Source organism: Podarcis bocagei (assembly GCF_964188305.1).
Source record: "Podarcis bocagei genome assembly, chromosome: 7".
Classification (NCBI taxonomy): Eukaryota; Metazoa; Chordata; class Lepidosauria; order Squamata; family Lacertidae; genus Podarcis; species Podarcis bocagei.
The window spans coordinates 26,629,417-26,650,421 of NC_138132.1; the positions used below are offsets into that span (position 1 = coordinate 26,629,417).

A 21,005-nucleotide genomic window follows, 5' to 3' on the forward strand; every position below is an offset into this window, starting at 1 on the left:
AAGGCTGTAGAAAACCTACTCTCAGAAAAAAAGCCCAAAGCAGAGTACAGCAGAGCAAGTGGCTTGATAGAATGAAGGATGACCTGAATCTCCATCTCCTTTGTGTCAGCCGGGGTCATTGCATAGCTCTGTTCCCTCACCAGCTGTGGTCAAATACAGAGGAAGGAGCATAGCCAGGATTTCATGCTTCTGGGTAGCAGCAGACAGGAGCAGGCAACATTTTCCAGCCAGAGGCCCACACTCCCTTCCATGTACCACCCAGCACATCCACACACACTTCCACTCACACACTTCTACAAACATGTACATAAGAACCATGGGCAACAAGTGGAAACAGTTGGTAACCGACTTCAATTTTAACCTGAAGATTGCCACCTGTCCAGTTTTAATTTTAATTTGTTTGAATTAATTGTGGGACGTATCTTAATTTATTGATCGCTTGTTTTTATGCATTGTCTTACTTGTATGATGTTAGCCACTCTGAGCCCGGCTTTGGCCGAGGAGGGCGGGATATAAATAAAATTTATTATTATTATTATTGCCAAGGGGGAGCAGGGTGGCAGCGTTTCTCCCCCCCCCCCCAAGTAAAACAATAGAAATACTTAACTAACTGACCAATCATGTCGGTTCTGCCCCCTAACAAAAGTCGTGCCCCCTCTTACAAAAATCCTGGCAACGCCCATGTTAAGAACATAGGAAGAGTCTGCTGGATCAGTTCCATGGCCTCTCCAGACCAGCATCTTGTTCTCACAGTGGTCAACCAGATGTCTGTGGGGAAACACGCAAGCAGGATCGGAGCAGAAGCGCACTCTCCCCTGCTGTGGTTCCCTGGAACTGGAACTGGAACTGGAATAGCCATCATGGCTGGTAGCCTCTGATAGCCCTCTCTTCCATAATGCTGATTCCAAGCTCACTTCAGGTCCCTGAATGATCTCTCCCCGCAGTTTCAAATAAAAGTTTAAAAGCTTGAGAGACAAGATTGAAACCTGTGGGATCCCGTAGGGGAGAGGGTTGGACATGGAATATAATTACAGTACAGTGGTGCCCCGCAAGACGAATGCCTTGCAAGACGGAAAACTCGCTAGACGAAAGGGTTTTCCGTTTTTGAGCTGCTTCGCAAGACGAATTTCCCTATGGGCTTGCTTCACAAGACGAAAACGTCTTGCAAGTTTGTTTCCTTTTTCTTAACACCGTTAATACAGTTGCGACTTGACTTCGAGAAGCAACTCATAGAACGCAGTGTACATAGTAGCCTTTTTTGAGGTTTTTAAAGACTTTGGTGATTTTTGAAGCTTTTCCAAAACTTCTTTTGCAGCCATTTGGTAAGTTAAGCTTTTAAAACTTTTTGGGGGGGTTTGGATTTTGGGTTGGGGTGTTTGGAATTCAAGGACTTGGTGTTGGGAAGGGGTTTGCAAGAATCTGGAAGCTTGTGTGTTTTTTTCTGCATTTTTATGATTTTCTGTGACCATTGGGCCACTCTGCTGTTTTTTTTAAAAAAATCTGGGTTTGAATTTTGAAATGCTCTTTACAGTATGTGTGACTTTAAAGAGCACTTAATAAACTCTTGTTGTACCAAATTTGGCTTTGTTTGGACTTTTTTTGACCATAGGAATGCATTAATTGATTTTCAATGCATTCCTATGGGAAACCGTGCTTCGCAAGACAAAAAATTCGCTAGACGAAAAAATTCGCGGAACGAATTACGGTAATTTCGTCTTGTGAGGCACCACTGTACAGTGGAACCTTGGTTTGCGAACTTAATCTGTTCCGGAAGTCCGTTCTTAAACCAAAGCATTCTTAAACCAAGGCATGCTTTCCCATAGCAGCGGGGAACTCAATTTACAAATGGAACACAATCAACAGGGCAAAGTTCACAAACCAAAAGACCTACTTCCGAATTTGCAGAGTTCTTAATCCAAGTTGTTCATAAACTAAGCTGTTTATACCAAGGTACCACTGTAAATACATGAAGCTTATTCACTGGGTAGCTCCGAGTAAGAGGAATAACTTAGTTTACAAGCACTATTCAATCAAACCAGTGCTGTGCTGCTCTGCTTTTTACGCTGTGTCTGGGGGTGGGGGGGCGTTTATGGATAGCAATTTTACCACCTTTTTCGAGCACTCGAGAGGCACAAAGAGAGAGTTTTACTGTTCAAACCTGCTTTGTCTCCTCCCCAGGGTCAGCCTGACCAAGACATTTTGCCGCTGGAGACAAACAGAAAATGGCGCCCACAGGAATCATAGTTTATTAAGGGGGTGTGGGTGTGGGGGCGTATATGGGTGTGGGTGTGGGTGTGTATCTGTAAAACACAGGGAAAGTCACACCCCTCCTTTGCCTTCTGCCTCCTCTGCAGTCCCACCAGCAACAAGCGGTGTCAGGAGCTGTGGTAGCAGCAGGCAAGCCCTTTGTCCAGCTCTGGGTAGGGACAACGCTAAGGGGTAGCACAGGCAAGCCAGTGGCTGAGGATGGCAGGAGGGGTGGTGGCAGGGCCTGGGCACCCCATCTCTGCCTCCTCCACCCTGTGGTAGCCTCTGTGGGAAAGCCATGGCTGCAGCAACTGGGGGTGCCATCAGACCTAAGGCCTGTCCACGCAGGTTCCTTGCTGTGCTACCCCCAAAGTTCCTTCAGAAATGGGTGACAATGTGCTGCAAAGCAAATTCAGCAAGGGAAACCGGAATTCAAGAAAATATTTATCCCTCTGCTCCATATGGGGCATATCTCAGAATGAGAGGAAAACATTGCTGAACTGAAAAATGTTTACATAGCTTGCAGATAATATCTGTTCTCCAGCCCACATACACCTCATCCCCCAGACAATGCAATGCTGGAATGATGTTGTTATGGCTATGAGATAAGGCCTTGTCGGTGCCTACAGTTTTAGGGTGACGTAAGCTTCGCTTTTGGCCCAGTGTGTCTTCATTCCATTATTTGACCTTCACGGACACTTCTGAACGTTCTCTTCTTTTCCGATGACAGCTGCCCTTGATGCATCTGAGCAAAATAAAGGTAAAATGCAAAGTTTGCAGCAGTATTTGTCCCTTCCAGAGACTGACTAACCATCACTTGTGGCATGGTGCCAGGAAAGAAAGCTTAGAGCTCTATTAATTTGTTTTATTTGTTCTAATTCACTATTACATTTGTGAGTTGCTCTACATACACAAAAAGTGTCAAAACCATTTAACAAGATAAACAAGAGAACTTAAAGACCACCTTCATCTCTACACACCCTCTTGGATGTGGAGACCAGCAGAGGGGGCCCTCTTCGTAGTTCCTATGCCCTCAGAGGCTTGTAGGGTTGGTGGCTTGGGAGAGGGTCTTCCCGGTGGAGGCCCCTAAGTTGTGGAACTTCCTCCCCACTGAGGCACATCAGGCTCCTTCATCATACAGCTGCTGGTGAGTGCTGAAAAGGCATCTCTTTACTCTGGCTTGAGACGCTTGAGGTGTTTATTCTTCCCAAACTTTTCATCCCAAATCCACCATTGTGTTTTAATATGTTACGGTTTTAAAATTTTTGATTTTTTGATAATAATGCTAATCATGATACAGGATTTGCTTATTATATATATATATATATTTATGAGCTGGGTAAAATTTAATCTGTTTTAATTTTGAAATTATGATATATATTTTTAAAGTATTCAAAATTGCTTGGTTTTTTTTTAAAAAGAAAACATCAAGTAACTCTTGTCCAAACAAGGCAAACTGTCCTGAGTGCATAACAAAACATTATGCGCTAATACAGAATCTGGTTCAAAGGACTGGCTTTGCTGTTTTTGTTATGACTTCCAAAAGAACATGCCGACACAAGGAAGGAGGAGGACAGATTGCTTTCTGACCTTGGGTAAGAAACCAGCTGGATTTTGAGCAAGATGAATGAGACATGTCAACATAGGAATGAAATCTCAATATATTATAGTTTCTTGTGTTGCTACTTAAGAATGCAGAAGATCCCTGCTGGATCAGGTGAAGGTTCTATCTGGGCTTGGGAAGCTATGGCCCTCCAGATACTGTTGGCCAAGGGCTGGGCCTGATAGGAACTGGAGTCCAACAATATCTGAAAAGTTACAGAGTTCCCCCAACCCTGACTTTATGATAGTGGGGATGTAGGAGAAGCAGGGAGACAGAGGCTCCTGGTAAGCCCATGAGCAGGTATTCATTTGTCCAATTCCTGTTTAAGGCCATCTAAGAAAAAGACCATTACTACATCTTGTGGCAATGAGTTCCACAAGTTAGCAATGTGCTGTGTGAAGTTCTTACTTCTATCTGTCCTGAATCTACTGCCCATTGGCTGTTCCATAGTTCTGCTATGAGAGCAGAATAATTTCTCTCTCCCCATATCATTTTACAAACCTCTATTTTGGATTGCCATATTTCAAAAAGTGAAAATCTGGACACAATCCTGCTATACATACACAGGTCATCTTTTTTTTTTTTTTTTTTTTGAAGTTAAAAAGCCCTCAACTCTTGAGCATTCAAGTTGCTTTTCTTCCCAGCACTTTCCTAACTGTCTATTGTCCTTTTTGAGATAGGGTGACCAGATCTTCACATTGCACCCCAAATGTGGCCCAACCAATGACTGGATGACCCACAGTCATCAGGAACCATGGAATCACCTTTTTAATTTCTGTCCATTTCCTGATGACCCCTAGGATAGAAGTTGGCGTTTTCATGCAGCTGCACACTAGATTTTTTATAATGAACATAGTCCACCATGTTCTGCAGCTATCAAATGTTGAGCATCAGTTGAGAAGAGTGGAAGGTGAGAATGGAACACCCTGATTCAGCCTCTTATGGTCTATGCCACGGGCCAGGGGTGAGGAATAATAAAAAATAGGCACATGTATCTTGGGATCCAGTTTTGAGTAGCTCCTGTACCAAAAAGCTTCTTTACTCTTGATGCCAAGTTAACATGGAGGCTCCATTCCAAAGCTTTCACATTTGGGCCTGTTTTAATGTTTAATGTAGCTCCAGCATCCAGATAAATTGCTTTGATCACCACCCACCATCACATCAAACAAGCCACAGCCTAGCAGCTTGATTTGCCATTTCCTTATTGGGAGCTGTATAAATAGCCAATAGGAACTGGTGCTTTCTCCAGTGCCATTCAGAAATTCTGCAGGGTTTCTCACCTCACCCTTTGGGAGGGCCAGGCTTCAACTATTGGCTAATTGGCCGCTGCTTAATAAGGCAGCTCCTTGTTCAAGTGGCTCTGAGAAGGAGCATGTGTGGCTGAGCAGCAATGTGGAAGCTGCTGATCTTCCTCGCATGGGCTGCTTTTCTTGGTAAGTTTGACTGTCTTGTTTTTTAGGCAGCTACGTTATTTCATTTTACCCTTCTGGGATATTAGGGCTAGAGGGCTCTACATAAGAACCTAGCAGATATAAGATTAATAATAACACTGATGAATCTAGCTGGAGGAGATGGAAAGATATGCCAATTTCGGTGCTCTCTCTTTCTCTCATTTTTTAAAACTTGTATTCAATATTCCACATTTCTGCCATGTTTGTTGGGTGTTCGTTTATTGAAATCCTCATGAAAATTTATCAGTGTTCTAGTGCTAATTTTTCCTAATAAATACATTTTATTAGGCAGCAGCTGCACTTTGGAACTCCCTGCCTATTGAGATCAAGCAGGCACCTTCTCTGTACTCTTCTTCAGCATCTGCTAAAAATATTCTTGTTTAGACAGTCTGCTCAGATGCTTAGGAAGTTAAGGGTTTTTTTTATTGGTTTTAGTATTTTAACTGTTTTAAAATACTGTTGCAGACAAAGGATCTCTCCTGTGTTAATTATACCCAGGTGGTTCCTTTGAAGTTAAGTGTTCTTTTACATTGAATTCATTGCATAATGATGATTATTAGCAAAAATCTTGGAGAGGGTATGGAGCAACTTCCCAAAGAGGAAAGGGTTTAATGTTTGGGGTGGAGAGAGGAGAGTTGGGGATGGACATATAAAATTATGCATGGTGTGGCAAAAGCAAACAGCAAGAGGCAGCGAAATGTAGTGGTTAGAAATTTGGACTGGGGCCTCTCACAGCAAGATTCGGATCCCTGCTCAACTTACCTCACTGTGTTGCTGGGAGGATAAAATGGGAAGGGGCTGAACCACATATTCCACTTTGAATTTGTTGGAGGAAAGGTGGGATATAGCCGTTATAATAAACAAATAAATTGAGAGGTATCTCTGTCTCTCGTTATACTAAATTCCAGAATCATCCAAGGAAGTTGAATGGTGGGATTTTTTTTTGTCTTCTAAGTTTTTTATTTATACTTTTCAAGTTTCTACATTTCATTAGTTTTACAATCAATGTAACATTTCGAAATTTAACTTCCTTCCCCTCTTTCTGCGGCTCCTTAAATTTATTTTTCAATAACTTCGGCATATCCAAATTCATTTAATAGGGGGAGATTCAGGACAGCCAAAAAGGAACACAGATCATAATTAAACTATGGAATTAGCTATCTTAAGGTGCGGCGATGGCCAAGAAATGGGATGGCTTTAAAAGGTGATGAGACAAATGCATGGAGCCTAAGGCTATTAGCGGCTGCTAGCCATGATGGCTGTGGGCTACCTCCAATGTCTGAGGTGAAATGTCTCTGAATACCAGTTTCTGGGGAACATGAGTCTGATCCTGATCCTGCACTCATTTGCTGCTTGTGGGCTTCCCATAAGCATTTGTTGGCTTAGGGGCCAAAGCAACATTATTATTTTTTTGAGGAGGCGGGGTCCCCTCACTGTCCAGAGGGCAGCCCTCTGGCTCCTCGCAAGTCACATGCACAATGTCAGGATGTCAAGTTGGGGCCCCTCAGTCCTCCTGAGAAACTGGTGCCTCTGCTGGTTGGCCACACTGAAAACAGGATACTGCTCCTGGTTGGGGCTTTGGTCTGATCCAGCCAGCCTCTTCTTATATTCTTCTGACGCACTGAACACAATTTCCTTTGTGGACAAGTGGCATTCTCTACATTAACCAAATCTGACCTAATCCATTTGTCTTTGTTTTGCATTTTAGTGGTTGACTGCACACCTCCACACAAACGTCTGCAGGTGCTTCCCAGGTTTGGGGGTGCCTATCATATAACAGGTAACGAACTTCTTCACTGCCCTTGGATGCTTCAGGGGGAAATCATTTGTAGAGACTAGGCAGAGATGAGAGACCTGTGTTGGGGGGCACAGTATGCAACACTTCAGGTGATAATGGAAAGGGATAATTTATTGGTCTTCTCTACACCTCTCCCCTCCCAATTTCTAAAGCAGAGATGGGAAGCCAATGGCATTCCAGATATTGTTGGACTCTTAACTCCCATCACCCTTGACCCCTGGCCATGCTGGCTGGAGCTGAAGGGAGCTGGAGTCCAGCAACATCTGGAGGGCCACAGGTTCCCCATCCCTGTTTTAAAGAACTGCATCTTCCCATTTGAGAGGCATGCTCACTAGAAGCAGGGCAGAAGATGATCTTCTCCTTAATTTCTGTATTAAAAATGGTTTGTGGCGACAGGAAGCACAGAGCTGGTTTCTGATTAAAGCTTATGCTGACGGATTGCATTAATTAATTGAAGCTTGCAGCCCCAAATGTGGAGAGCGGTGTCCTCAGAATAGGACCATCTGGCAGCATAGAGGCCCACCTGGAGAATTTGCAGGCTTAGTGCAAACACAGAAACAAATAAATCTCAAAGCAAGTTGGAACAAAAAAGGCTCTCTTGGGCATCAGTGAAATTACCTTTCGGAAAAATAAGCAGCCATCTATCAGTCACTGCCTTTGTGCATTAATTCATTACTTTAACTTTTTATCAGCCTTCTGTTCTTTCTAGGTATGATTTGCCAACTGACAGATGTCCACTGGAATAATGTTGCACTCCTTTTCTTCAATCTTATGGAAATGCAGCTCGCTTGGAGCTAGATTATTTGTGATAAGTACAATGCCCATATCTCAGATATGCCTCATTATGGAGGTGGCTCTGGGTGCAGGGGGCGTTTCCTTCCATTTTTATTGCAAGGCTGGGGAACCCCTGGCCCTCCAGATGTTACTACACTACAACTCCCATCACCCCTCACTATTGCTCATGTAATATCCAACCATCTCTGAAGAGCCACTGGTTCCCTACCCTTGGTGTCAGGAGCCGGAGTCAAGGCCAGGTTAGCAATGAAACACCCAGTGTCTGTGAAGTTAACTCTTTATTCAAAGGGCAGGCCTAGTGATCACAGCAACTCTTCCCAGTAGGTCTTGCCCCCAATGAGGCAGTTGCAAGGACTAAAGGTCCCCGCCTTCCCACTGCTCCCTAAGGCCCTTCCCCAGCAACTTGAGGCTCCTTCACCTTGTCTCTCTTTGCTCTGCCCTCTTCAGTCCTTTCCATGTTCTGGGAGACCAGGAAAGAGGGGAGCAGGAGGGGGAGATTCCCTGGCTTCCTCAGCAGCCTGCCCCCACTCCTCTCCAACCTCTGATTCTGGACTGCTGTCTGCCACAGACTCTTCCTGCTCACTAAACACTGTTACCTCTTCAGCTACAGACTCCTCCTCCCAGTCTGCTCCCTCTCCACCCTCTGACCACACCACATCATCATCATCCCTTCTTTACTCTGGCTAAGCAGCTGTTGCCATTTGGCTTCCTTCAGGGATCCTGAAACTGCCTTATGCTGAAATAGAAGAGCCCTTCGAAGCCTGGTTCAATGAGACGGAGGGGAAAAGCCGTATCCAGTATTATCACGGTAAGAGACGTCTGATATTGCCAAGAAGGTGGTTGGAAGCTCAGTGAAAACATCTGTTTCATTTCTCCAATGAACATAACCATCTGGATTGGGAACAGTTTTAGATGCCTTACACCAGGTCACATTATTTCTCTCTTAAGCCTCATAGTGTTTACTCCAGGGATGGTGGATTAGTCCTCCAGACGTCGCTGGACCACAACTCTGATCATCCTTCCCATCCAAGCTGGGGCTGATGGGAGTTGGAGTCCAATAACATCTGGAGGACCACAGGACCCCCACAATAGACCTACTGTCTCTGACTGGCAGCAGCTCTCCAGCGTCTCACGCGGAAGTAGTTCCCATTGCCTGCTTTAATACGATGAAAATGATGGCTTGTATCCAAAGAAGCACTTAAGTCTATGTACACATTATACCTTTAAAAAATAGTCAAAGTACATTCCTTCTCTCAAAGATACCAATAGAGTCCCAACGACAACTAGGGTCCGCTGGTTCTCCACCCCTGAGTTATATAAACACAAGATAGGAATAATTGCAGAAACCTGGAATGTGCTCCTTAAGCCTCTCCAGAGACTGTCCCAAGGGGAAGATAGTGCTGTGAAGGGGCTATCCCTCTCTTCAAAGGCAGAGGTCGTCATTGAGACCTGTTCTATGTTGCTGGAGGTCAGGGTTGGATTCAGTTTTCAGGTGGGCCAAGAGCAACATGCTCTTTCATATATTTGTAGGAGAGGTTACTTGGGTTGGTGGCAGGTGGCAAACACCACAGCCAGCGCAGAGCAGCTGTTTAAATTTCTCACAATGCCCTGGAGCATTCTGGGAAGTTTAAAATGGTGGCTACAAGTTATCCAGCATATGGGGCACAGGGTAAGCAGCAGGGCAGTATCACCTCAGACTTAGATGTTTGTTTCTTTGTCATATTTATTTATATATAGCAATTATACCCTGCTTTTCCTCCCATAGGAGCCCAGGGCTAGTGTATGGTACATTTGCCCCACAAAAAAGGAAAATCAAATCCCTGCAAGTAAAATAAAAACAAAGACTTGGGACATTTGGGAGGAAAAGAAATGTAGGCCCAGACCACACCCTGTGTGCAAATTTTTAACTTGTATGGGGTTTTATTTTGTGGAATGGATATGGGAAGATTTCCCCCCCACACACACACACACACATGCAGCCTGGAATGGCATAATCCATTTTGCTACCTCGCTCTGCTGCATCTGTAGACCAGGACAGAGTTTTAAAGACTGCGGTTTTGTGTGTGTGTCGAAACGTTTATCTATAACAGTTGCCATTGGTTCCTTCTCTGGAATAAGAGTGGCCCACTGCATCCTTTTTATTTCTGAATCATGAATAAAGCTGCTGCAGGCTTTCCCCCAGACCTGATTCCTGTCATCTCTGAAATAAATAATCCACCCTGCTGAGGTTGAAGAGCAGACCTCAGATTTATGCCGCATTTGTTGTAAAGGGATATTGTTTCCCAATATGGTGGGCTGGAAATTCTAATGAGGTTGGGGAGCCTGTGGGCCTCAAATTGCTGTTGGACTTGAGCTCCCATTAGCCCCAGCCAGAGTGGTCAATGGACAGGGATGGTGGAAGTTGTAGTCCAACAACATCTGGAGGGCCACAGTTCTTTGATCTAATGCATGGGTAGGCAAACTAAGGCCTGAGGCCAGATCCAGCCCAATCGCCTTCTAAATCTGGCCCACAGACGGTCTGGGAATCGGTCCTTTATTTAAAATGCATCTCTGGGTTATTTGTGGGGCATAGGAATTTGTTAATTTTTTTTTCAAAATAAAGTCCGGCCCCCCACAAGGCCTGAGGCACAGTGGACAGGCCCCCTGCTGAAAAAGCTTGCTGACCCCTGATCTAATGAAATTAGAATTAGATGCAGATATTGCAGATATTGGTGATATTGCAGATATTGGTGTAATGAATGCTTCTTTCCTTGCTCCTCCAGGCCAGGTGATCACTTACCAGTTTAGCTTTGTAAAACCTTTTGGGGCCAGCTTCAAGGTAACTCCAGAAACCACAGAAACAGAGGCCAACATTAAGGAGTGCTTCCAGATCAATGGAACATTGGAGAATCCCATTAGGCCTCAAAGTGTCTTTCCTAACCTATCTGAATTCCAGGTGAGTCCCTCAAGCTCCTGCTTCCAATCATCTCAGTTCAGACATCACACCAAACTGTGCATTATGCTAACCATAGTTATAAGCTCATGCCATGGTTTGAGTTTCCAGACATACGGCAAGTCAACTATGCTTTAGAGTTCCTGATCTGCTTTTCTGTCCCATGCACTCAGTTTTGTCTGTTCACCCCTGTCTCCACGGTGCAACAACTCTTGAAGCAAAGCAAAATGGTTTGCCAGCGGACTATGAATTCAGACATAATAGTAAACCACGGTCAGCCCAAAAGGTGGCTTGGCTTGCAAACCTGAGGTTTCATATCCTGATTCGGAAACCCCTCATAAACTACACTTTGAAAACTGGTATGGTTTTGGACATAACACTATACCATGGTTTGATGTTGTGCCTGAATGCAGCCAATATTTTGTGAAGTGCATGTTGAGGATTTCGAAAGCTGGATTTCAGTGTTGGAGTTGGAAGCTTTATGCGCTGTAACTAACCAAGTAATAACCTACTTTCTTTGACATGAAGAGCTCAGCCAGCAGTAGCCTTGCTCTTGAACAGAGTCTGGTTCTGGTGTGCTTTACTCTGCCTTAACTTAAGCTGGAGTATTTTATGCCAGCTTCCCATATATAGACTTGCTCCTTACACCCTTAGAGTAGGGGCGGGCATTTGTTTTTCCTGTTAAGCCTTCATTTCTTCAGGGGCAATCTATTGGGAACTGCATGCTGGTGGAGGGTGGGGCCATAGCAAAAGTGGGCAGGTCACCTCTGCTTTCTCACTTTCTGGCTCCCTCCTCACCATACATTTAAACAGTATCCTATAACTTTGAACAGTCCCCCCCCCCCAAATCCTGGGGACGTTGGTTGAGGGTGCTGAGAGTTGTTGGGAGATTCCTATTCCCCTCACAGTTCTGCAATTCCCCAAGTGGTGTAACAACTTATTCTTTTTCCCAGGAAGCTCTAGTTAAGAGTGCTGTGGGGGGGGGGGCAGAGAGAGAATTGTGGTGAAAAACTAGGGAATGTGTGGGTGACCTTTGGCCCTCCAAATGCTACTGAACTACAACTTCCACGGTCCTCGGTGACTGACCATGCTTGCTGGGGCCGGTGGGCAGGACCAGCCCACCAATGAGGTGAGGTGAGGTAGTCAGCCTAGGTGGTAGATCTGGCCTCATCTGCTTCCATTTGCTTTCTCCTCCTCCTCCTCCTCCTCCTCCTATGTGTCCTGCCACCTCCTTTGCCACTGCCATGGCCTCTGTGCCTGGCAGTTGTGGAGGAGGAGGAGGCAGGACACAGAGGAAGTATTTATGGTGACAAGGGGGCACAATTTCTGTTTTGCCTGAAGTGCCAAAACATCCTGGGCTGACATTGCTGATGGAAGTTACAGTTCAGCAACATCTGGAGGGCCAAGGGTTCTCCATGCCTATTTCAAAAGCTCTTGTTTGCTGCACATCAGTGGTATTTTCTAACCTGCCCTTCCCAGCCTCTCACTGAGAATCTTACTCTTTCCTGCTCTCTCGCACTGCAAACTCCAGACTGTTCTGCAGGAAGACTACAGGGGACAGCCCTGCACAGTCCTGGAGAGTACGTCATATTGGGGCAAGAAGAAGAACATCTACAGGTTCTGGGTTGCAGATGCTTCCCCTGAGCCTGTCCCAGTGCACTATGAGATGAGGGGCTTCAACACTCTCCTGGGCTCCCACTACGACAAGTATGAGATAGACTACACCAGCTTTTCCCGCAGATTCCCCTCTGACGTCTTTGATCTCCCTGGTGGTATGTTCAGTGCAGAGCTGTCCTCTTGCATAGAGAGCCTCCTGTTTCTCCTTCTCCTCACCTACAAGGGTGCATGTTGCAGCTGTGGTAATGTCTAGCGCAGGGATAACCAATGTTGTGCCTTTCAGATACTGGGGACTCCAACTCCTATCATCCCTGACCGCTAGCCGTGCTGGCTGGGCCTGATGGGAGTTGGAGTCCAATGATGATCTGAGAGCACCATTTTGTCTAATGCCACTTAATATATATATATTGTTGTTATATTTATCTCCTGCTCTTCATCAGCAGGTTCCAGGGTGGCATACAACAATTTAAAATTCCAATTAAATACGTCAAAATGAATTACAGTCACAGGATGTGTCCTTTAAATGCACATCTCGGGTGTCATCTCAACTTGCCAGCTAACCATGGAGAAGCTATGCCTGTTGAATCTCGGCCTGCTCTGGATTCTATTAAAGGCACTGAGATTCTGTCAGGAAAAACAGCAATATTAGTTTCAGCCCCAAGTACCAAGTACGGTTGCCAACTTCCAGACAGCAGTGATGTGGTAGCATTAAAGAAACATCACAGGGCAAACTAAATTGGAATAAATCTGCTGCTATTGTGCTGTTGTTGTGTAAAGAAAATCTTGCAGACTACAGCCACAATAAAATACCAGTCTGGACTGCAGCCCAAAGCAAGCAAATAAGAATTGAAGGGGAATAATCTGTATCTTATTTTGACTTTTGGTCATGGCAGTCACTTCTGCTTTCTGCCTCATAGGTATAAAATGCACACATTGGCCAGGTGTAGGACCGGAGCATAGGATCTTAGCCAATCCCATGCAAGAATTTGTTGGGGGAGCCGGGGAAGTAGGCCAAGACCACGAGCATCTATTCCATCACTACAAGGGGAAATTCAGAAAGACCTACAAGAGTGAGGAGGAGATGGAGCACAGGAAGCACAACTTCATCCACAACATGAGGTACACAAAATGTGGATGAAAAAATTGTACAGTTGGAAACTGATAATTTGCAGCTGGAAAATGGGAAAGAGGGAAATCAGATATGCCAGGCATGTGTGCTTTTCATTATTATTTTCCAGATACGTCCACTCCAAGAACAGGGCCAACCTCTCCTACAAACTGGCTGTGAACCACTTGGCCGATCATACACCAGAGGAGATGGCGGTGATGAGGGGGAGGCTAAAGACCGGTGAACCCAACCAGGGCTGGCCCTTCCCTGCACAAAGCTATGACAACCTCACCCTGCCAGAGAGCCTGGATTGGCGGCTTTATGGTGATCATAAAGCCCTCGTTTTGGAATTTAAATTTGGAAAGAATGCTTATAGTAACAGTTCAAAGGGGGGGGGGAGAGTCCAAACTGAAATAGGACATCTGCAAAATTTAATTGCAAAGAATTATCCAATTCAACACTAGGTAAGTAACATTCCCTGTGAAAACCCACTCTTTAAAGCTGAATCAGAGCAAACGTCAATTTGGGTTTTCCGTGGATTGACGTTTGCTCTGATTGAGCTTTAAAGGGTGAGTTTTCACAGGGAAAGCTATGGAGGAAAATAAAGGGCGCTCAGACATGGAGCTTTAAATGGTGGGTGTGCCTGGAAAGAGCAGGGGAAAGGTCATTATGGATAAGCCCTGAGTGCAATTTTATCCTTTCTTTGTCCCGTTTATTCCCACACTGCCCCCCTAAATCTGTCCTTTGGGGGTTTCCCCCCCCCAAACCTTTAGAGCAGATCTGGTGGGGGGAGGACGAAGCACTTATGAGTGCTGCACTGAATACAAGCCAAAATGTATACAAGATTAAATAGAACGCAAGTGTATATTTCAAAAGGATTTCACTAAAGTGAAAAAGAAAAGGGAGGGGAAGACAGGACTCTACAATATATCGAAAGCTTTTGAAAGTAAATTAAATAATAATTTAACTAACCTAAACAAACCTGACTTCAAAACAGCATAAAACTGAAATATATATTAATTAACCCTACTTTTTTCTCTCCCCCTCCCCCCTATAGTCAATAATAGGAAGTAGTGAGTGTGGGGCAAGGTGGTGGGAAGTTTGGTATGGTGGAAATATGCCAGTGGAGCCAATCCTGTGCTCCTGTGCGTGGATTTGCACCATGCCAACTTCATGCAGCAGCGACTTGGGCTTTAAAAAAAAAAAATTAATGACAGTGTGGTTGAGATCTGTTTCTCTGTAATTTTTGTCCCCATTTCTCTCTGCCTACCAATGAAGGTGCTGTGACCCCAGTCAAAGACCAGGCCGTGTGTGGTTCCTGTTGGAGTTTTGCTACAACAGGAACACTGGAAGGCGCTCTCTTTCTCAAGGTGAGAACATGGGAGCTTGACTGTGTCTTGAAGCTTCCTTGATTCCTCAGAGCCCTGCACAGCATCTACTTAAAGAACATGGCCTCGCTTCCCCCAAAGAATCCTAGAACTGTAGTTGGCTAAGGGTTCTAGGAATTGTAAACCTGTGTGGGATAACTAGAGTTAAACACATTATTATTAATTGATTGCTTGATTGATTGAATTTATATACTGCCCTATATCCGGGGGTCTCAGGGCAGTTCACAGAAGAAAATCAAGATATAAAACCACAAAATACATAATAAAAATAAAAACAACAACCCAATAGCCCCCCCCAACACACATTTTAAAACAGCATAGGATGTAAATCAGATCAACCAAAGGCCTGGTTAAAAAGGAATGTTTTTGCCCAGCACCTAAAGGTGTATAATGAAGGTGCCAGGCGAACTTCCCTGGGGACAGCATTCCACAGATGGGGAGCCACTGCAGAGAAGGCCCATTCTCATGTTGCCACCCTCCGAATCTCCACTTGGTATAGATGACACTGAAATTGTGAACCTGTTCTGGGACCATACCTCTTCATCCTGGGAAGTATAGTTTAAGGGTCCTGAGGGTTGTTAGGACATTCCTATTCCTCTCACAGCGTGGCAATTCCCAGAGCTCTCTTGGAAGAGTGGTTGATTTTTAAACTACTCTGGGAACTGTAGTTCCGTGAGGGCAATAGGTGGCACTTAACAACTCCCAGCTCCCTTAACAAGCCAAAGTTCCCAGGATTCTTTGGGGGAAGCCGTGACTGCTTAAAGTTGTATGATACCGCTTTACATGTATAGTGCAGAATGAGACCTTAGACGTTTTGGTCCCTGGCTTTTCATGCCATCAGGCTGCAGAGTGGGAGACCAGAAGGGCTATACCTCAGCCAAGAGACCCGCTGCCTTGGGCATTCCACAGCTGGCCATTGTAACTTTAAAAGCTGCCAGCTATGTATGTTTGGTTTCCCCCTCTTCCACACCATTCCCTGTTTCTTTGCATGTCATCTCTTTTAGATTTCAGTCCTGAGGGCATGATCTGTCATAATATTGACTTGTAAGCTGTTCTGGAAACCATTTTGGCGAAAAAGTAGAGTAAAAGAAAAATGCCGTAATGGAGGGCACCCCAAACTTCTACTGGTCCCATGCCTAGGGTCTAAGCAGTTTTCTGTTTGCCCCACTGGTTTCCTGGGGAATATCTGCTCTTTAGGGGCAAACATCAATTTGTGGGGAAACCCGGTGGACATTTCCTCTGTTTGAGTGGTAAAGATGTGGTTTCCCCGGGGGAAAGTGGTGGGACAAGGGGAATTCTGGATGAGTCCTAACTAAATAAATATCCCATCTTTTCCATACAGACTGGAGTGCTCACTCCACTGTCACAGCAAGTCTTAATTGATTGTTCCTGGGGCTTTGGAAACCATGCCTGTGATGGGGGCGAGGAACGGCATGCCTACGAGTGGATTATGAAGCATGGCGGGATTGCCAGCACAGAGTCCTATGGGCCGTACCAGGGTCAGGTGAGTGCAGAATGTCCACCTGGAGCAACCAGAGGGTGCCATTTCTCTTGGGCAAACTTCCAGGAGCCACGTGCCTTACCTTTACATAGCCATGCAAAGGCCAGAGGTTTCTATGCATCCTCCATCTAGGCAAGCAGAAGGCATCATCAGTTTGATGACACATTCCAGCAGGGCAAAAGCACCTGAGCTTGGAGCAAGTCCAGGGAGAGTCCCAGGGGCCAGGCAGAAGGGAACGGGGGCCACATTTGCCCCCCACCCTGAGATTCCCTACCCTTAAAATAGTGATGCCCACTGCTTCCTTCTTAAATGCTATTGCATTTGAGATAATTTGAAGAGGGGACAGTGGGCTGCTGTCATCAACATCTTTGATCCCTTGAGAAAAAGGAATGTCTCAATAAGACAAATATGTGAATCATCCAGGTATACTCATCAGAGAGGCAGGGCTGGTTGTGGTTCTTGGCTGGGTGGGCTTGCCAGTGCGTAGGGTGAAAAATTGCCCTCAGGAGTATGGGAATGTTCACGGAGGCAGGAGAGGATATATTGTTTAATTATATCCTTCCCAACTTGTGTTAACAAGTTCTATAATTTAGCAGAGTAACATTCCCCTTTTTAAACTTGTACAGCAGATACGTCTCTTCCAGGCTTGTATAAGCCTCTAAAATACGTTTCTTGGCAAATTCCCCTTTATTCCCTCATAAAAAGATTAGACACCACAGTCCTGTATAAAAATATAAAAGAGTTTACTCACACACATTCTGTTCACAGATGGATCCCAGAAGGCAGACTTAGGTTACAAAATATATACACCTGGAATCTATCCCATAAGGAGATAGTTCCTTTGTCCTCTCTTGGCTAGAAGCTAGAAGCCAAGAGAGCATCTCAGGCTGATAAGATGCTGCTTCTTCGACGAATGGAGTCAGAGATAGATGTGGCTGCCTCCCCTATGCTGTTTTGTTACCTGCCACGCCCACCTCTGTTCACATGTAGAGGAAGTCTGTCCCAGCCTAGGAGGAAACAGGAAGTTCCGACTGGCTGGTCCAGACATCCCCTTTTATGTCCACTCTAGGAATGTTGTATTTGACTGCTCTGTGTTTCACATCCCACAAGGAGTTACTAGGAATCAGCATTCTTTAAGTTACCCAAAACAGCTCACCAAGGCTTTATTGAAGGATACAAAGCAACAATGCAGCTTCAGAGGGCAGGGCAATTTTTCACCAGGGACCACAGCAGGAGAGGAAAGGGTTAAATTCCCTGCTCTGCATTTGTTGCAATCCAGGCCAGTCGCCTCCCCTACCCATCAGCTGCTACTTGCATGTTAAGAATACAAGAGGAGCCCTGTGGAATCAGACCAAAAGCAAATCTAGTCCGGCACCCTCTTTCCTAGAGTTTCCAACTAGGCTCCTGTGGGAAGACCACAAAACAGGACAGGAGAACAATATCTCCCTGCAAGATATACCGTATTTTTCGCTTTATAACACGCACCCGACCATAACACGCACGTAGTTTTTAGAGGAGGAAAATCCGTAGGCATGCCACCCGTAGGCATTCCCTCCATAACACGCACAAACATTTCCCCTTACTTTTTAGGAAGAAAAAAGTGAGTGTATGGTGCAAAAAATACGGTAAATGATGAATGCAGATGTGCACCAAGTTTGGCTCTTAGATTCCAGCGCCCCGTATACTTCCAAGCATATTTTTGTGTTCATAAGGGCTAGAACATGGAAGATAAGGTTCTCAGGAAGCTGAATGCTGCAACCTGTGGCAGCATTCTGCACAAACAGTTCGTCGTGTACCTTGCACAAACTTCAGCCCAAAAGCAGGGAGTGCGCACAGAATCACAAACTTGTATCTGAGTCTGGAATAGCTTTCTTGCAGTGAAACTGGGGTGTGTGTCTGCTTTCCCTTTGCCAGAATGGCTACTGTCACTACAACCAATCCGAGCTGATTGCAACTCTCTCTGGCTATGTCCATGTGGCCTCTGAAAACACCACTGCCCTGAAGGCTGCTCTTTACAAGCATGGCCCTGTGGCCGTGAACATTGACGCCTCCCACAAGTCCTTTGCCTTCTACTCCAGTGGCATCTACTATGAGCCAAACTGCGGTGAGTCTAATGTCACTCCTTAGTTCAAAGCCTCTATGGTGGGATGGGAACGGATGTGTCAACTTTATAGGCAGGGGTCACAATGGAAATTCTCTTGCACCACTAGTCACCATTTAAGGCACAGATGGGGAGCCTGTGGCCCTTCAGGTGTCATTGGACTCCAGCTCCCGCCAGCATGGTCAGTGGTCAGGGATGTAGAGGGTTGTGGTCCAACAACATCTGCAGAGCCATAGGGTCATACCTGCTATGGTGCTTAGAGCTGTCAAGTCAGGAGCATCCCAGACCCTGAGACTTCAGAATGCAATTCTGAGATCAGGAGTGGGTCCTGGAGTCATGGGTCATGGAGATGGGACTTGGTGATGTCACAGGGCGGGCCCTGGTGATTCTTTCTCTGCACTCCTTACCACTAAGCCCTGGAGATGGAGGTTAATTGGGACAGGGGAGGAGGGAGTTGTGGATGGCAGACTCCTAGAGAGTCCATGCAGTCATTTGCAGCTGACTTCTGCCGGGCTGAAGCTTACAAGCGGCACACATAGTCTTCTTAATAAAAAATATTTTTTAAAGGCACTCTTGCCCACCTAAAGAGTCAAGCCCTCTCCCCAGTACCTGGACTGGGGCAGGCAAACATGGAGACTTCCAGTCAGCTCTGGAGGTCTGTCAGCATAAAATCAACAATAAAATGTTCTCCTTAAAAACAAGTACAAAATGCATCACAAATCAATCATTAGAACAGCTTAGTGCATTAACATAGCTGGATCACCCATCAGGGAAAGTCTGGGTGAACAGATGAGTTTTAAGCAGGTGCTTAAATGCCAATACTGTAGGTAGTTGCTTGCCTGGTGTTCACTAGAAGTGCATTCCAGAGGACAGATTTTACCACACTAAAGGCCCTGGAAGAGGGAGGGAAGGATCTGTCAGTCTTGATTCTCTCAGTTCTGCATTTTTTTCCAATCTTAAATTTAGTTGACCACTTTTTGCAGCAATATGAGATTTTATTTTTTTAATCCTTATGAAAATTCATTGTTATTAATATTATTCTTATTATATATTTATACTCAACATTTCCCCCTGGCTCAGTTGGCATTTTTGTGCACATTTATCCTAATAAAAACAGTTTTATATGCAGTTTTGACTAATGCACACATTTCTGCAAGCAACCTTCCCTAATATATGCATTTTTAAAAAAAAAAAAAAAACAACAACACTGGTTGGTTGGAGAACTGCTTTTCAGAATTCCAATAAGTGCAAATTTTGAAGGATATCTGCATTTCAAATCACATAATAATTCAGAAAGCGCAAATTTGATAGATTTGGTTTTAAATGCATACTCTGATTTCTCCTCCACCCCTGTTCTTAGTGTACACAAGGAAAGCTTGGGGAACTGTGGCACTAGGTGGTGAATTGATTCCTGGTCCCTCTTTTCTTCTAGGAAACAAGAGCATGGAGTTAGACCATGCGGTCCTAGCTGTGGGATATGGGGACCTCGAAGGGGAGAGCTACTGGCTCATCAAGAACTCTTGGTCCACATATTGGGGCAATGATGGCTACATCCTCATGTCGATGAAGGACAACAACTGTGGGGTGGCAACAGCTCCCACCTACCCAGTCCTGGCCTAAGGGGGAAACACTGGCAAGAAGGATCAAGGATCACGCCAGTCAACGTACAACAGCCCTTATCTGAAGCGACCTCTTCTGAACCACATGTTGTCGAAACACCTAATCTAGAAATTGGGAACCTGGGTTTGGGTGGTGATCATGCCACAACACATTCCTCTAAGTCTGATCAAAGTCCTGAACTGGAAGACATTTGTTCACTGACACAGTTCTGCATCTCTATGGCTGCATACACACCATACATTTAAAACGCATTTAAAGCACATTCCACCTCTACTAAATCCTGGGAACTGTGATTTCCCCTCACAAAGCTATAGTTCCCTTCACTCTTAACGAACTACAACTCCAAGAGTTCTTGAGCAAGGAGGTGGAAAGAAATGTGCTTCAAATGTGTATGCAGCCATAATTTAAGACTTCAATCTGGTTCCTGTATTTTTTTAAACATATCTCTCCATATTTACTGATTAGTGTAACCCACACTGTTCAATACTACACCAAACCATATTGCTGTAACAGTCTTTTGACATGCTTCCTTTCTCCCCCCAATCACTGAGCGGCAAGGATATTTGGTGGGGGGGTATATTTGACCATATATAACTCGGCATGTGAATAAATTATGCGCAGCAGACAAGCATTCATGGTAGGCTGGAATTATTTACTCTCCTGATGCCTCCTAAGATATTAACAGAGTGCATATAAAAATACACAACTTGTTTAGTGAAATTGAAACATCACAGATGTTTCCTATTGTTCAAACATACACATTTCTCTGCAGGACTACACTCAGGAGAAGCTACTCCTGTCTGCCTATAACAAAAGCCAGCTCTGCATAGTACTGATTGGCTAG

General features: G+C 44.9%; 1 protein-coding gene across 1 annotated transcript; it reads left to right on the forward strand.

Annotated features, from left to right (window-relative positions):
- Positions 1-5,187: 5,187 nt before the first annotated feature.
- On the forward strand, positions 5,188-20,792 carry LOC308591812 (digestive cysteine proteinase 2-like). The gene is made up of 11 exons (XM_081202761.1): positions 5,188-5,283; positions 7,010-7,081; positions 8,610-8,702; positions 10,657-10,829; positions 12,358-12,598; positions 13,361-13,562; positions 13,682-13,875; positions 14,830-14,921; positions 16,282-16,443; positions 18,355-18,544; positions 19,974-20,792. The coding sequence occupies exons 1-11, from the start codon at positions 5,241-5,243 to the stop codon at positions 20,159-20,161; spliced, it is 1,650 nt and encodes a 549-aa protein (XP_081058887.1). The 5' UTR covers positions 5,188-5,240; the 3' UTR covers positions 20,162-20,792.
- Positions 20,793-21,005: the final 213 nt, after the last annotated feature.

Bases quoted from the DNA above. Each gene is read 5' to 3' on its own strand.
- LOC308591812 (XM_081202761.1), top strand. From the start codon at position 5,241: ATGTGGAAGCTGCTGATCTTCCTCGCATGGGCTGCTTTTCTTG. The intron at 8,703-10,656 runs GTAAGAGACGTC...TTGCTCCTCCAG, and splicing joins CCGTATCCAGTATTATCACG to GCCAGGTGATCACTTACCAG. The intron at 13,563-13,681 runs GTACACAAAATG...ATTATTTTCCAG, and splicing joins AACTTCATCCACAACATGAG to ATACGTCCACTCCAAGAACA.